This window comes from Fundulus heteroclitus, chromosome 4 (genome assembly GCF_011125445.2).
Source record: "Fundulus heteroclitus isolate FHET01 chromosome 4, MU-UCD_Fhet_4.1, whole genome shotgun sequence".
Lineage (NCBI taxonomy): Eukaryota > Metazoa > Chordata > Actinopteri > Cyprinodontiformes > Fundulidae > Fundulus > Fundulus heteroclitus.
The window spans coordinates 17,240,511-17,257,414 of record NC_046364.1 but is presented as its reverse complement, the minus strand read 5'-3'; the positions used below and the strand labels follow the sequence as shown (position 1 = coordinate 17,257,414).

General features: G+C 42.4%; 1 protein-coding gene, 1 long non-coding RNA gene and 1 pseudogene across 2 annotated transcripts in view; 1 reads left to right on the top strand and 2 right to left on the bottom strand.

Annotated features, from left to right (window-relative positions):
• Positions 1-3,926, top strand: part of chrna7a (cholinergic receptor, nicotinic, alpha 7a (neuronal)) — a 35,314-nt gene extending 31,388 nt beyond the window's left edge. The window contains exon 11 of the mRNA XM_012850856.3: positions 1,103-3,926. Within this exon, the coding sequence (XP_012706310.2) occupies positions 1,103-1,645 (543 nt within the window). The 3' untranslated portion in view covers positions 1,646-3,926. The remainder of the gene's footprint in view (positions 1-1,102) is intronic.
• A 7,287-nt stretch (positions 3,927-11,213) lies between these two features.
• LOC118562925 lies at positions 11,214-11,749 on the bottom strand. Its single transcript, XR_004930890.1, has 2 exons — positions 11,642-11,749; positions 11,214-11,325 (listed from the first exon to the last, which is right to left on the bottom strand). It is a non-coding gene; the product is annotated as an uncharacterized LOC118562925 (long non-coding RNA).
• Positions 11,750-11,764: 15 nt separating this feature from the next.
• Positions 11,765-16,462, bottom strand: LOC118562924 (annotated as a pseudogene).
• Between the last annotated feature and the right edge of the window lie 442 nt (positions 16,463-16,904).

The following is a 16,904-nucleotide window of genomic DNA, read 5'->3' as shown; positions in this document are numbered from 1 at the left end:
AAATGACTCATCGTCATAATGGGGTTGGTAAAAAATTCAAGAACATCCAGGGTTCTGAGTAAATTTGACAGTTCACTAAAACATTTCTCCCCAATGTATCAACAGTTTCTCCAATTGTTTTGTGGGTGTTCTTATTTATCAAGATGGCCACTCCTCTGGCTTTAGCGTTAAAGGATGATATTACATGTCCTAACCAGTCCCTTTTCAATTGTCTATGCTCCAAGGGTGCCAGGCAATGTTATAAAGGCAATGTCTATTTTCTGTTTTTTTAAATGTGATAGAACTGTCTTCCATTGAATAGGCCTGTTTAACTAGATCCAGCTCTGGTAGCCTGGCTGTAGGTGGATTTGGCTTTGCTGGAGACGTTTGGCTACGGCATTTTTAGATTTTCAGGTTGATAAAGTTCTTAGGGAGATATATACTCACACCCTTGTGGTCTATAGTCAAACAAGTGTGGTATAAAGATGATTTTGTTGGTCGCGGAGAGGAGTGCCGACGAAACACGTCTACATCCTTTGTGTGTGCGCGAGCGCCCCCACTCAGTCCTTCTTGTCTGATTAGGGGTCGTGATCTCTCATTTCATCTGAGTCAACAGGCTGAAAAGGGGATCAAATCACAATGAATTACTAATATAAAGTCAGGAGAAAATAATATACAAGTAATGTGAATTGCACTCCGGATTTCAGCCTTTTGTGGCTTTATTTATGGTCATAATAAATCAGAATGTACCCCAACCAAGAGAAATACACTGGTTTATAATGATTTAATATATGGCAATAAATGTACAGTTTATAATTACAGAACCCTGTAGAAGGGGAAATGGAGGAATACATGGGTAAGAGATAGGGGTACCAAGTGAGGAAGAGGACAATTGGCTGGAGCAAGAAGTCTGTCCTGTAACTTTGTCTCATTTCAATTTATCTGTTGGGGGGGAGGGGGGAAGTCGCTGCACACAATCCAGGGACTACCTGAGGACCACTTAGACTCTGTGGCCTGCATCACTATCTTCGTCATAATCATCATCATTACTTTTTGAAGAAGAACAGAGGTCTTGCAAGTTTAAGGGAATAATGTTTGTCTTCATCATCCTATGATCTTGTAGACCCGTGTGATCCTGCTGAACTGGTGCGCCTGGTTCCTGCGCATGAAACGCCCCGGCGAGGACCGAGTGCGCTCAGCCTGCCACAACAAGACCCGACGGAGCAGCCTGACCAGCATGGACCTCAACGCCAGCAGCTCTGTCTCCCAGTCTACCAACGGCCACATGCTCTACGTGGGCGTCCGCGGCCTGGAGAGCATCCACTGCTCCACGGCCGCCACCTCCCCTGACTCCGGGGTGCTCTGCGGGCGGCTGATAGGACGAGCCGGTGAGGACGAGCTGCTCCTCCCATCGAGTCAGAGCTCCAACCTTGGGTACATGGAGCTGGAGCTGGCCAAGATCCTAGATGAGGTGCGTTACATTGCCAAACGATTCCGTGACCAAGACGAGGACGAGACTGTGTGCAACGAGTGGAAGTTTGCCGCATCTGTCATCGACAGGCTTTGCCTCATGGCCTTCTCCGTCTTCACGATCCTCTGCACCATCGGGATACTCATGTCGGCACCCAATTTTGTAGAAGCCATTTCCAAAGACTTTTTCACATGAGTCTATTGATGTAAAAAAAAAAGAAGAAAAAAGTAAGTGAATAAGCTGGCCCCAGTAATAAAGTGATGATTCTCCTCTGGCATTTATGTGACACCGCCCCACACTTTGAAGGAATTAATCTCTACTATCCTTTTGTACTGTCAGATAAGAAATCTAATCAGTATCATCAGTGTTATTTGCAAAGAATGCAACTTTGGTTTTTGGTGTGACTTCTGCATTGCAATATGCAGTTCTGTTCAAAGTAATAGCAGTCCAACACTGGCATTACATGTCAAATAATCTACTGGCATGTGTAGAAGAGTAATAGAAAACCAATAGACCAAACAGATATGACCTGCATGCTGCTGATTCTGTGTAACCAATCGATCATTGAAAGGTGGTGTTCAATCAGTGAGGTCATTCAGGTGTCAAAGATCTGGCCCTCATCAAAGAAAGAAGGCCCCGAGTTTTGTAAATGATGTAACAGTGCATTTCTCTTTTTAAGGAAGTTGACTGAAGAAGGGCAGAATAAAAAGAAATGCAGAAAGCAATAGGCTGCTCTGCTCAGGTGATCTCAAATAATTGAACAATGACTACTAATACCAGAAAGACGTTAAAGACAATGGAAAACTGTAGTTGCAGTGGTTTGAAGAATAGCCAACGTGGCAAAGATTCAGCCAATGTTCAGCTCACAGGGTCTACAGTTCCTGTGTGGGGGCTGTGATAATCAGGAGACACCCCCGCACGGCCAAGCTATTGGCAAGAAGCTAAAGAAAAATGTTGCAACATTTTCAAGAACAGATGAAACACACACACACCACATATCCTGGATCAGTTTGAATACATCAGCATACCTGAAGAGGTCATGCTGGCTTCTGCCAAGGAGGAAGTGCCCTTGAAACAGATGATTCAACAACACAGTGACCCCAAACACACCACAGGGCAGCTTTTTGGTTCCAGACCAACAAGATTAGTGTTACGTAATGGCCAACCTCATGTTTGGACCTTAATAACACAGCAAACCTGTAGGGTGACATCATTCATGCTGTTTCTGAAGCAAAAACTAAGATATGCGGAGGAATTATAGAACATGGAGAAATAAATCCTGGGTTGAAGTACCTGGTCCCAGGCGCTGGACTCCATTAACACGGAGGTGAAGCAGTTCTCAGAAACGACCACTGAAGAGTTCAGTATTAGGTCAGTAATTCAGAGGAAAGCTTAATCTTCAATCATGTTCAATTTATTTACTATATATTTAAGTGGGTAAAAAAACAAAACAATGCAGGCCCTGCTGTTTTTTGGAACAGGGGTTCCCAAACTTTTCAGCCTGCGACCCCCAAAATAACAGTGCCACAGACTGGTGACCCCCTTTTGATGAGTGGGAGATTTTTTAAGTTTTTTTTTTTTTTTTTTTTTGAGGGGGTGTAAGTATAAGGTTTAAGTATATTATAAGGGTTAAGCTATTGTACTTTAACCTGACAACAGCCAGCTGCATGTCTCGCTCCGCCTAGCTCCACTCACATATGTATGTGAGTGAAGCTAGGCGGAGCGATACATGCATCTGGCTGTTGTCAGGTTAATTGTACTTACCCTTAAGTATGGGCGGTGATCATAAGAATAAAGTCATAAGATTTAGAAAATACACTTTTAAAATTATGAATAAAGTAGTGCTTTTATAAGACCTCTACCAAAAAAAAGTTCAGCCTTCCACCAGTATTAAGAGGAGGAATGTTGAGCATCTTGCAAAGTTATACTTTGGTGCCGGATGCACATCAGCGTCAAATCCTCTCGTGAGCCCCCAGGGGGTCCAGACCCCCGCTTTGGGAACCCCTGCTCTAAGACAATGCAATATTATTTTTCCTTACTTTCTACTGATTAAAAATAATAATTAAAACAATTATATGTTTTTCTTTATGCTGTGATTTGACGTTGAATGTTTAGTATTCCCAATGCATTATTGTGTGAGGAAATAAAAGCTGTTAAAGGAATGTTAAGCTCTTTGCTCACTTTTTTAACACACTGCTATTATTTTGAACACAACTGTACATAATATATCCCATATCTAAAGAGAAAGGCTAATGTATCACATCGATACTCATAGCTGAAGAAAAATAATTGTGATGTTTGCTTTCTGTAAACATATAGAAATATAGTCTATTTTTAATTGTTCGTTGAACCTTATTTTACTTTAGGACTTTGTTTGACATCAGAGTAACTGACTTAGTTTTTATCTCTGTATGTTTCAGTGTTTGCTCTTGTTCACTGAAAAGTTTAATAATAAATGTGATCTTTTTGCTTGAAACCAGAGTCCCGTATTGATGATGTGCCGTCAAAATGACACAAAGCAGTCAGATATGCATTTTCTACAAAAAAAAATTAGTAGAAATATTCAGACATTAAACCAAGTTTTTTAATTGCCATAGAAACAAATTAAAAACTACAGGAGTGATAAAGAAAACATATTTCTTTCACTTTTATGTTTGTAGTGATTGACAAGAATGACTAGGAGTCAGATAGCTTGACATGGAAATAAACCACATCTCAGTCATTAGGTAGCCTGAAGTTTCAGAACACGTAGAGTATCTGAAATTAGATCTAATATTTATATTGTCATCATGTCGGCCTCAGGTGAACAAATTTAAATCCATAAGCAATACGGTGCTTTTCAAAAGTATTCATGCATTTTGAACTTGTACATTTTGTCATGCAGCCACAAACCTTAAGTATTTGCCTATTTTTCTTTGCAAACTTGCTAAAGTTCAGAACTGGGCGGAAAGCGTCTGTGTGAACAGCAGCCAGTCTTACGCATGAATATGCTTTTGAATATGCTGCTCTTGTTATGGGTTTTGATTGTCCTGCTGGAAGGTGAACCTCCTTTCTACTCTACAGCAGCCTCTAGCTTTCTTCTCAGATTGCGTTACATCGTGCTCCATCCTAACCTGACAACAGCCAGCTGCATGTATCACTCCGCCTAGCTCCACTCACATACATCTGGGACACGGCTCATTGAAAATGATTTCCCCAACCAAATTTTTGGTCTGGCCAATCAGGACGCAGGGCGGGTGTTTCATGGATGTGACGTAGTGGAGAAGCCACCGTGAGATTCCAACAACAATGGCGGCTCGCACCGAGGAAGCAAGCGTTAGCATTGATGCTGCTATTTCTTCCGTGTTGTCCAATCTACCTAATATTGTTTCATTAAAAGAACATCAGAGAACGGCTCGGGCGGTCGGCCCGGGATCGACTCCGACCCGCGGCGCTTTGCCGCCTGTCTTCCCCCCTCTTCTTAGCTTCGGTGTGACCACTACAGTGTTTCCCGCAGGAATTTGCTTCTGCGAGGCGGACCGGCTCGCGGAGCGGGGGGGGGGTGGACGACATGTTTTCCGCGGAGCGGGGGGGGTCGGGGGGGTGACGACACGTTTTCCGCGGCCGCCTCGCCAAGATAGCGCTGCCAGTGTTGCCAACTCCTCACTAAGGAAAGTAGCTATTGGCTGGTCTAAAAGTCGCTAGAAGTCGCTGAATGACGTCATCACCTAATTTGCATAATCTGCCACATGATGTGATGTGCATATTATTGACGCTGTGTGAGAAATAACGTCGTTAGAGAGAGACAAAAAGTGAGTAAAAACACTCAATATATATAGAGCTACTTTTTTTCTGTCCATTAATGTTTATTATTATTATTATTTTTTTTTATTAGTGTTTATTTTATTACAATACTAACCCTCCTCCTTTACCCGGGTTTGAGACCGGCAAAATGAACCATAAAGAGAAACTATGGCGGACTTACAATTTTTTTCTTTTCAACTTTTTTTCAACATTTTCTTTTTTCTCTTGTGGTCCACTAGGAGCCTACAAATCACGGTGAAACATGAACACGTGGCTGTGTGAATCAAATGCCGATATTTATAATGAGAGAAATGTCTCCTGACCAAACAGAAAACAAAAAAAAGTAAAATATCATTTCATCAACCTAACCATGCACCAGGAAAAGGATCTGAAGCACACCAGCTAGTCCAGAATGGCCTAGTTAAAGTCTAGACTCTGACTGAGATGCAGGGGCGTTACCTTAAAGAGGCCGAGGAACCCTCCAATGAGGCTGAATTACAACAATTTTGCCTAAACTGCTCCAGTGAGATGAGAAAGACGTATGGCGAGTTATCGTAAATGCTTCCTGGCAGCTGGTTCCCCCCAAAGGTGGCCTGATCAGTTTTTTACTTTTTCAAGTAGGGCAATGAAAATTATCACGGGAAAAACGCTTCCTTGTACTTATTCATGTAAAATGTGTTTGCTGTCACGTTTGGGTGACAGCAAAGCAAAAACAGAAGGAATCTGTAAGATGGGAAACACGTTTTTACAACGACGTAATGCTCTGAGTTAAAATGTGAATTGCCTTGAAAAATGTTTCACAAACGCTGATTTAATTCATGCACCGATCATTTCCATTTAGACTTGGTGTATTACTGGGGTTTTGTTTCATAAAAATATAGGTTTCAACCCGTATTTCTGGGTAATTTAAGAAATTCTGGGATAAAATATCTGCATCAAAACACCAACCTTATCCTGGTTTTTGAACAGCATCACTTTTAAATATTAACCCTGAACCTCACAGTTGATGACAGTAAATTAAGATCTTACCATTAAAAGGAAACTCCATTATAAACAGATTGATTGATTGATTGATTGATTGCTTTATTCAACAGACTCGTGGTCCACAAAGAGATAAAAAAAAAAACAAGAATAGAATAAAAGAATAAAAATTAAAAAAATAAAAATAAATAAATCTTATAAAAGACCTGCATACCAATGTTTCCACAAAGCCGACTGGAATCTTAGCGCACTGAAAGAGGGATGTGAAAACATTACAATAAGACTATTCAATGAGCTGCCCAAACGACACATAAACCTGTATATCAGATTTCTCACAAGTGGCGAGAGGACAGCCAGGTCATCAGCAGACATGAAGTGATTGACCAAAGTATCGCCGATCATACATCCTGTTTTACAGAGGTTCATTTCTTTTGACAGGTCCTCCATGTAGAAGTTAAACAAGGCAGGTGAAAGAAGCCCACCCTCACGCACATCGTTGCTCACTCTAAAGAAAGCAGAGATGTTATTGCCCCATTTTACATGCATTTTCTGCTTAGCATACCAGTAAACTAAAATTCGTATGAAAATATCTGGAACCCCTCGCTGTTTTAATTTCGTCAAATAACTTGTAGTGATTGACACGATCAAAGGCCTTAGAGGCATCAATGAACCCAATTAACACAGATTAATTTTTTCTTAGATATGCTCTTGCTGCCTCTTTCAGGCCATAAATACAGAAATCAGTATCCAACTTGGCTTTGAAACCAAATTAATGATCTGTTGTACTAATAAACTGATTGAGCTGACCAAGCAAGATTTTTCTAATACTTTAGATATCACACTAGCTAAAGCTATTGGTCTGTAGTTATTAAGGCTTCACAAATGCACATATGTGATTCATACATGCACAGGACAAGATCCATGCATGCACAGCCCGATTCATGCAAGCACAAAAAAATCCACAAATGCACAAAAAAAAATCCACGCACACACAGTACAAGTGCTTGCATGGATCTTGTCCTGTGCATGTATGAATTACATATGTACATTTGTGAATATCCAGATCCATCTGGTTCCATAGGCTACCAACCTTACTAGTTTTGTCCTTAATTACCGGCACAAGGGTAACAGATAATAGGGAATCAGGCAACTGCCCATGGCTCATAAACCCAGAGAAACACATTGCAAGCAGCACAGCCACTTTTTGGCTAGCATATTTCAGATGTTCTGCTGTAATGCTATCAGAACCCGTCGCCTTATTCTCACACAAATACGCTATAGCCTGCTGGACTTCACAAGGGCTTATTATAATCGCATCACTCTTAGCAATGTTTCCCAAGCCGTAGGGTTCACTTTTTACACAGGTAAATAAGGCAGAATAGCCATGGAGTCTGCTCTCATGTTCTGCTCATGTTCTGCTCACATGTGGAAATGTATCGAATGCTGTTCACTGTGACGGATGGTCTGTGCTGTGGGCCTGTCCCTCCTCCGTAGTTTGACTGCCTGGCATCATAAAGCCAATATAAACTCTAGATCTGGTTTGTCTCCGCCAGTAAACTGAAAATGAGCAGTTTTCAGGTCTTATCAGCAAAAATAGTGAGACCTGAAGTCTATAGCTAAACTGTATAGATCTATAGAGCTGAAGTGAGCGCAAGAAAAGGTCAAATTGGACAAACTGGAGAAGGGAGCAAATAATTGTAAAAACCTAAACCTAAAAACAAGGCTGGACTTTTTCCACATTTTCAGTGTCAGATTAACGCAAATGAGTTATTTTACCTGTAAGTTGTTTGGTAGTTTGTTTTTATTACACATCGTTCCCTAATAAATGTGTCCTGCATGTGCAGCTTAATTTCCCTAATTTTCCAGGACTTTGCCAACATCCAATGATGACTGGGTCTTATTATTAAACACGGATCTTTGTTTCATTGCAGGATTTATTTTGTTTTACAGGAAGCCATCTGCTCCTTTTGGGTTATCCACGGCTATTCTTGTTTCTGCCAGACGTTACATGGGCAACAGAGAGTCTTAGTCTGGGTTTAGAAGCTGCAGATGAAGATGAAGATGAAGGAAAGTCTGCGTATCGCTCCGTGTTACGACGGATCTGGACGTCTTTAGAAATGTGACGCCCAGTGCTGTTTAGGAGTTTATATACACCCAGCATGAACATAGATGTAATTAGTTTTATTTTCCTGGATGCGTTGATTCTGCAACGTATTCCTGAAATTCATTTTAGGAAGAATTAGCTGCTGAGGTGTTAAATCTGGGAGATTTTCTCTGATTCCTACACAGATACAGTAATATACAGTACATACAGCCACACTAGTGCTTTCTTTCTTCATAGACAAGCTTACGACCTCATTCTGGCAGGATATTTGAGTTTTTGGCAGAAATGGTCACTTTAGTTGAAGTTTACATCTTAAACCAACTCCTCTGGCTCCCTGTCCAGTCCAGAACTGCTTTTCACTCCTAAGGCTCTGAATGGTCAAGCAGCAGCATCTGTCGTTTTTGTTTTTTAAGAAATAAAGCAAGTAAAAACTTTTATGGTTGATTTTTAGATGAACTATTTGTTTGTATTGATGGCTATTTTTTATTTTTTTTTGTACAGCATTTCTGATCCATGTCTTCTACGGTGCTTTATAAACTGCTTTGATCAAAGAGGGACGGCTGTTTGTCTGCTAATTTCCATATACAAACAGATGATGGCTTTACTATGAATGGACCTGAAAAAAAAAAGGATGAATGGATTACCAGATGGACGACACATTCCTTATATATATACAGTGTTTCCCGCAGCGCTATCTTGGCGTGGCGGCCGCCACGCCAAACTCACGCTACCGCCACGCCAACATTCCAAAAAAAAAAAAAAAAAAAAAAAAGTGCCGTTAACACGCGGTTTGTTGTTGTTGGTATTGCGCGTGCGTGAATGGCAGGGAAAAAACACATGGATACCCTGCTCCGCCAGTCTGTCCGCGGAAAACGTGTTTTATCTCCCCCCACCCCCACCCCCCGCTCCGCTCCGCCGAAAACGTGTCGTCCACAACCCCCCCCCCCCCCCCTCCGCGATTCGGTCCGCGGAAAACGTGTCGTCAACAAGCAACAACCCCACCCCCCCCCCCCCCCCCCCCCCCCCCCCCCCCCCGCTCCGCCTCGCATAAGCTAATTCCTGCGGGAAACACTGATATATATATATATATATATATATATATATATATATATATATATATATATATATATATATATATATATATTAGGGCTGGGCAAGTTAACGCGTTAATTTCGCGTTAATTCATTAGACTATTAACGGCGATATTTATTTTATCGCGCATTAACGCATGTTGCTCACATCATGCTTTCAGTCAGTGTCAGTCAGCACGCGCGCTGACTGCAGCGCGCTGTCACGGCAGCACTCTCCCCCTCCCCTCTCGTACATGGCTCAGCGGCGCCAGCCAATCAGCACGCAGGCTCAGCCTGGCCCGCGCACTCAGCTCTCACACAAACTTAATACACAAACAGCTGAGAGAGAACGCAGCAGCGAAAAAACATGAACAGAGGAAGTAGCACCGTTCGGCTTTATTTTAATACCGTAAATGAAATCAAGCTGTATGTTTTGTAAAAAGCCGGTTCATTTAAGTGGAAACACAACAAATTTATCTAAGCACGTGAAAAAACATGAAAACGTCGAGCCCCAGAAACGGAGAGAGGAGACGAAACTTCTCTCATTGCCCCGACAGACCCACAGACGTCACTGACTGAGGCGTTTCAGTCCTCCAGGGAACATCCAGGTAGATCAGTGGATGGATGGATGGATGGATGTTACTGGAGCCCACACATAACATGTAATTAAGACCTTGAAAGAACCCAGTACATATATTAAAAAGTGTTATTTAAGATAAGATAACATTAGCTAATCCTTTTTTTATCCCACGACGGGGAAATTTATAGGATTAAAGCAACAGGCAGGTGCACACAACACAGACAAAATTACATAAGGATTGAAATATATAAGAGGTGGATTAGCGAAAAAACACTGAACATAACATTATTATTATTATTATTATTATTAAATTGTAATAATAAAATAAAAACCACAAAACCCAAAAGGTCAACAGTTTCATGATACATCAAGCTTAGGGACTGGCTAATATACAGCAGGTCAAAAAAGGCCATATTTTGGCTGCAGTGCTTGTTCTCTTATGAAGAAAAGATCAACTAGTGCACTAAATTCAATAGATGGGTTGAAAATATCCAGTATAAAATAAGTGCTACAAATGTTACAACACTTTTGTTCATATGGCAGCAGAACATTAAAATAAAAGTCCTCTTTACACTACTTTTGAATTCATTCTTGGAGTTTGTAAATACAATGCGATTAATCGCGATTAATCGCGATTAATCAGGGCGATTAATCGCGATTAAATATTTTAATCGTTGCCCAGCCCTAATATATATATATATACACACACACACACACATAGAGAGAGAGTAATGTTTACTCCCTGGTTGGTTTTGGTCAGTAGGAATTACCATTTAAATTTGATATACAAGTCGCATGATCGGCCATACTATGAAGAAAAAAATCGACTTATAGTCCGAAAATTGTTAGTTGGGATCATGTAGTCGAGAGTTTTGACTTACTGTCTTTTTACTTCCAAATGCAATATTAAAAGCTCCAAAAACTGCTGTGCAAAACAAGTTTAGAAGGTCCTGGTTAGTTGTTTTTATAAGTGGTACAGGAACAGGATAGTTTTGACAAACCTAGAACCAAGTTCTGGTTCTGATGGAGGATTTAATCCAGAAGGAGAACGAGGCCTCGTCTTTCTAAATAACTCCATGACTTCTTAAGCTGCTGCTCCATAGACTTTCTATTTATAGAGCAGCAAGTTGCAGGTCCAGCGCCCCCTGGTGGCTAAAAGTTACACAGCGCTGCTGCTTCAAAGGAGACTTTCAGTTGGACAAACTTCAATAAAGACCGACAAAGGAGACTTAATTTTTTTTTTTACTTTTATTCCATAGGACTTTGAGGACAGATTAACATGAAATAGATTTCTACAGCACTGTTGCTGCTGCCTTGCTCAAGAGCCACAGGAAGAATTTAGAGGTAAAATCCAGAACTTTTTTTTTTTGCCTTAAAAGTATTTAAAATGTAAATAAAACTTTTTCTTAAAACACGTCTGAGCAGATGAAGCTCAGAGGAAGAGAAAGAAAGAGGTAAAATCCAGAACTTGTTATCCTTAAAACTATTTAAAACGTTAATAAAACTTATTCTTAAAACACGTCTGAGCAGATGAAGCTCAGGGGAAGAGAAAGAAAGAGGTAAAATCCAGAACTTTTATGCCTTAAAACAATTTAAAAGGTAAACAAAACTTTTTCTTAAAACACATCTGAGCAGATGAACTCAGAGGAAGATAAAGAGGTAAAATCCAGAACTTTTTTTGCCTTAAAACTATTTAAAATGTTAAAACTTTTTCTTAAAGCACGTCTGAGCAGATGAAGCTCAGAGGAAGAACAAGAAAGAGGTAAAATCCAGAACTTTTTTGCCTTAAAACAATTTAAAAGGTAAATAAAACTTTTTCTTAAAACACATCTGAGCAGATGAAGCTCAGAAGAAGATAAAGAGGTAAAATCCAGAACTTTTTTTGCCTTAAAACTATTTAAAACGTTAATAAAAGTAATTCTTAAAACACGTCTGAGCAGATGAAGCTCAGAGGAAGAGAAAGAAAGACTTTGGTGACTTTTGCTTCAACTTAAATGAAAACATGGAGGCTTTGGAGCGGCCGGCCCGTCTAGTACTCCTCCCCCTCCCCATCATCTCCCTCGATGGAGTCGACCCCCACCTCCTCGTAGTCCTTCTCCAGGGCGGCCATGTCCTCGCGGGCCTCGGAGAACTCCCCCTCCTCCATGCCCTCGCCCACGTACCAGTGGACGAAGGCCCTCTTGGCGTACATGAGGTCAAACTTGTGGTCGAGCTGGGCCCAGGCCTCGGCGATGGCCGTGGTGTTGCTGAGCATGCACACGGCCCTCTGCACCTTGGCCAGATCTCCTCCAGGAACCACGGTGGGAGGCTGGTAGTTGATGCCCACCTTGAAGCCGGTGGGACACCAGTCCACGAACTGGATGCTGCGCTTGGTCTTGATGGCGGCGATGGCGGCGTTGACGTCTTTGGGCACCACGTCGCCACGGTACAGCAGGCAGCACGCCATGTACTTGCCGTGGCGAGGGTCGCACTTCACCATCTGGTTGGCCGGATCGAAGCAGGCGTTGGTGATCTCGGCCACAGTCAGCTGCTCGTGGTACGCCTTCTCGGCGGAGATGACCGGGGCGTAGGTGGCCAGGGGGAAGTGGATCCGGGGGTACGGCACCAGGTTGGTCTGGAACTCAGTCAGGTCCACGTTCAGAGCGCCGTCGAAGCGCAGAGACGCGGTGATGGAGGACACGATCTGGCTGATCAGCCTGTTCAGGTTGGTGTAGGTGGGACGGCCGATGTCCAGGTTCCTGCGGCAGATGTCGAAGATGGCCTCGTTGTCCACCATGAAGACGCAGTCCGAGTGCTCCAGGGTGGTGTGGGTGGTGAGGATGGTGTTGTAGGGCTCCACCACCGCCGTGGACACCTAAGGCGCCGGGTAGACGGCGAACTCCAGCTTGGACTTCTTGCCGTAGTCCACGGACAGGCGCTCCATCAGCAGGGAGGTGAAACCGGAGCCGGTTCCTCCACCAAAGCTGTGGAAGAGCAGGAAGCCCTGAAGCCCGGTGCACTGGTCCGCCTGAGGACACACAACCAAGATGGAGGCTTCAGAACGTTTCTCAGCCCACTTCAGAGGCAGCTGCATTATTCAACTCACGCTCACCAGAACCAGTTAACATGGTCCTCACACACACACGCGTCTACCCACCATTTTGCGGATCCTGTCCAGAACCGGGTCAATCATCTCCTTCCCGATGGTGTAGTGTCCTCGGGCGTAGTTATAAGCGGCGTCCCTCCTTCCGGTGATCAGCTGCTCGGGGTGGAACAGCTGCCTGTAGGTGCCTCTGCGCACTTCATCTGAGGAGAGACGCTGGTTTTAATCAACAGTTTATCGGCTTGGGTTACGACTGAGGCCAAAAAAGATGCTACTCACCGATAATGGTGGGCTCCAGGTCCACAAAGACGGCTCTGGGGACGTGCTTCCCCGCCTCGGTCTCACTGAAGAAGGTGTTGAACGAGTCGTCTCCTCCTCCGATGGTCACGTCGCTCAGCATCTGGCCGTCCGGCTGGATCCCGTGTTCAAGGCAGTAGAGTTCCCAGCAGGCGTTCCCGATCTGGACGCCGGCCTGGCCCACGTGGACGGAGATGCACTCACGCTGGAGGAGGAAGGAGGCAAAGTTAAAAAGAAGCTCAATAAAACCACAACCTACAAGCCTGGTGGAACAAAACGGCTTTCAGCTGCTTTTTAAAAACCATGATCGCAAAATAACTAAAAATGGTTCAAAAAACTTCAATTAGCTAATGTGTGCTAATGATGGGGTTTCCATGACAACAAAGGTTGAGCTGTTCGTCTTTACTAGAGAAGGGACAGAAATAAACCCTCTTTTTCTTTCATTTGCAGCAGAATTTCTATTTTTCATGAGATTTTCTGAAGATGACGGGGATTTCTTAAGCTGGTGGCACAGAAAACGCAACAAAAAAATGACTTCTTAGCAAAGATGACCTGAAATGTGCTTTCCCTGCCAGCTAACTTTGGGACATTTCAGCCTGAAATGACCTGGAGCCACACATGACCCTGATTGGCTCCTGGCTGCATTTCCTCTTTCTCTAGAATAAAATCATGATTTATTGTTCCTCAGTGGGGAAATTGAAATTATAAAATAACATAAAAACCATGATCATTTTCATTAGGGGGGTCCCGACTAAGCTTTTCTCTACCTCCTCCACTTGCGGAGAAGGGTATAACTGCAGAGCGTCGGAACGCCCACACTGTCGGAACGCCCACACGCCAACGCAAACGCTGATTGGTTCGTTGATTTGCCCACTTCAATACATATATTTTTTCCCTCCATCTCATTCATTCAGCAGGACGGACGAAAAATGTCCGTCCCGCTGAAATAATCCGTCCCGACGAAAAAAATCCCTATCGCAGGGTATTAGTTTTACCTAGGGACCACATGTGATTTGTAATAATAACGGCGTTGTATGCAGACAGATATTAACCGGCTCGCGGTGTCAGGAGAAAGCAACAGCGCGAGGACTATTGACTATTATATGTAGTAGCCTACGATAGAATTCTGTCCTGTCAGGATAAGGGCTTCTACTGGAGAAACACCCCAAATATGCGACTGCACGTTCAAAAATAAAGCTAAAAAAAAAAAAAAAAAAAAAAAAAAAAAAAAAAAAAAAAAAAAAAAAAAAAAAAAAAAAACAACTCACGAAATTTACCAGCGACTGTAGAAAAAAAAAAGAAAGCATACAGAGGCAGAGTTGACAGCGCTGCTTCTGTCACACAGCTGCAGCGCAGCGTATTGATTACATGTAATCCCAGGTAAAAAACAGATCCGTGCGAGTAGGCGATTGGACATTTTGCTGCATGGAGCCAGGCAAAGTTGGAAAAACAAAATCCGCTTCCTAGCATAAAGCCTGAAAAAGAAGGACAAATATGCGTGTGGGGCATTCAAAATCCGGACTGTCACCTGCCTTTCAACGGACGAAAGGTTCGGATGCTTTTGTGTAACTCTGCAATATTTTTCAATGTATGGTTTGTTTAATAAAAAAACAAGTGTCCTTTTATTTGCGCACCCATAAGCGGAGCAAAAATCGGGCATCCTCGGACGGAGCTCTGGATGTTTGCTTACTTTCAATACAAATTCGAAATAATTTATTAAGTTAGACAATAATTGAATTCAATCAATTGGTCCTATGTAGCCCCTAAAGGGGTGACGTTTTCAGTCAGTTGATTTATCTGGAAAACGGGTGAGAATTGAACGGATTCAGTGTCTGAAAACATAAAGTACATTTTCCTGAATTGACTTGTATTGTGTCTGACTGCACCTTGGTCTGACCTAAGATGGCCGCTCTGTCGGAACGCCCCCAGTCGGAACGCCCCCACAGTCGGAACGCCCCCACAGCTCTGCAGTTACTCCTTACTGCACTTGCGCGACTATCATGGCGCTCAACACATTCTGATTGGTCAACGGTCTCCATAAACCCGCCCCCAGCTCAGTCAGCCGGTTCTGTCCGCTGGTCCAAAGTTGTTGCTTAGGCAGAACATGGATATCAGTGGAGACGGAACCGGTGCTAATCAAGCAGCAGCAGAACTTTAAAGGGAAATCCATTTGGGTTCTCCGAGTTCCGCGGTTTTCAAACGGGTTCCCTGATCACGTGACTCACCTCGAAACCGTTTGGATCAACGGCGGGAACCAAAACCGTTAAGAGACGTTAGATCAGTTTTAAAAAAGGCACAAAGACTGCCTAACCGCAATAACGGTGAATATTAAAGGAGTTTTCAGAAAAAAGCCCAGATAAACCTAAAAATGACGAAATTTTCTCCTTATTATATTTTCAATTATCTTATATTGTGTTGATATTTATGGTTCTCTTTCTACTTGGGAACAGTGTAACATAATTTAGCTCAAATGTGCATCGTTAATGTGCAGCTGAACGACGAGAATTTATTGAATAAAGTCTGATTAAGTATTTTTGTGCCTAAAGATGTCAGGAAAAATCTCCGAGTTCCGCGGTTTTCAAACGGGTTCTCCGATATAACGCGACTGACCTTGCTACCGTTTGGATCAACGGCGGGAACTGAAACCGTTAAGAGACGTTAGATCAGTTTTAAAAAGGCGTTAAGACTTACTAACCGCAATAACGGTGGATATTAAAGCAGTTTTCAGAAAAAAAAGCCCAGATAAATCTAAAAATGACAAAAATTTCTCCTTATTATACGCTATACTTTCAATTATCTTATATTGTATTGATTTTTATGGTTCTCTTTTTACTCGGGAGCAGTGCAACGTAATTTAGCTCAAATGAGCAGCTTAACGACAATCATTTATTGAATAAAGTTTGAATAAGTATTTTTGTGCCTAAAGATTTCAGGAAAAATCGGTTTAGTTGACTAAAATCTTCTTCGCTACGCTTCTGCGGAGTTAAAACTGTCGTTTTTGACACAATGAACAACGGTTGACCTTCCCTGAAATAACTCTACAAGCTTACATTCCATTAAAACTCTCCTTAAACCTTTAAAACTACTCTTACCATGTTTTCGTCGTGGTGTTGACTTCTACTACTCTTCGATGGAAGACAAAATGAGAAAAGTTCGGAAGGTTCGCTCCAAGACTTAAAGTGGACTGTTCCATTAGGCTGGATGGGGGGGGGGGGGTGGACTTTACCACTTGGGGGTGAAAACACAAGACCAATCAAAATATGATGAATATAAGCTAAAAAAGAAAAAAACTTATATTTAAAACGTTTTATCAAGAGTCCCATCATTTTATTTATTTTTTCCATGCAGGTTTTATACAGTTTAAGTGTCCAATTTGATCATTTTATGAACCACTACATTACCCAAAGTGCTTTGCAAACTCACTGCCTTGTTGCCTGGCAACAAGTTAACGGCCATGGAGAAGCGCCAGTTCTTCGGCTAACAGTAAAAACGTATTGATTAAAAATTGTAACAGAAGGAGAAAATATACAGTTGACCACATATATAATTAGGTTTCA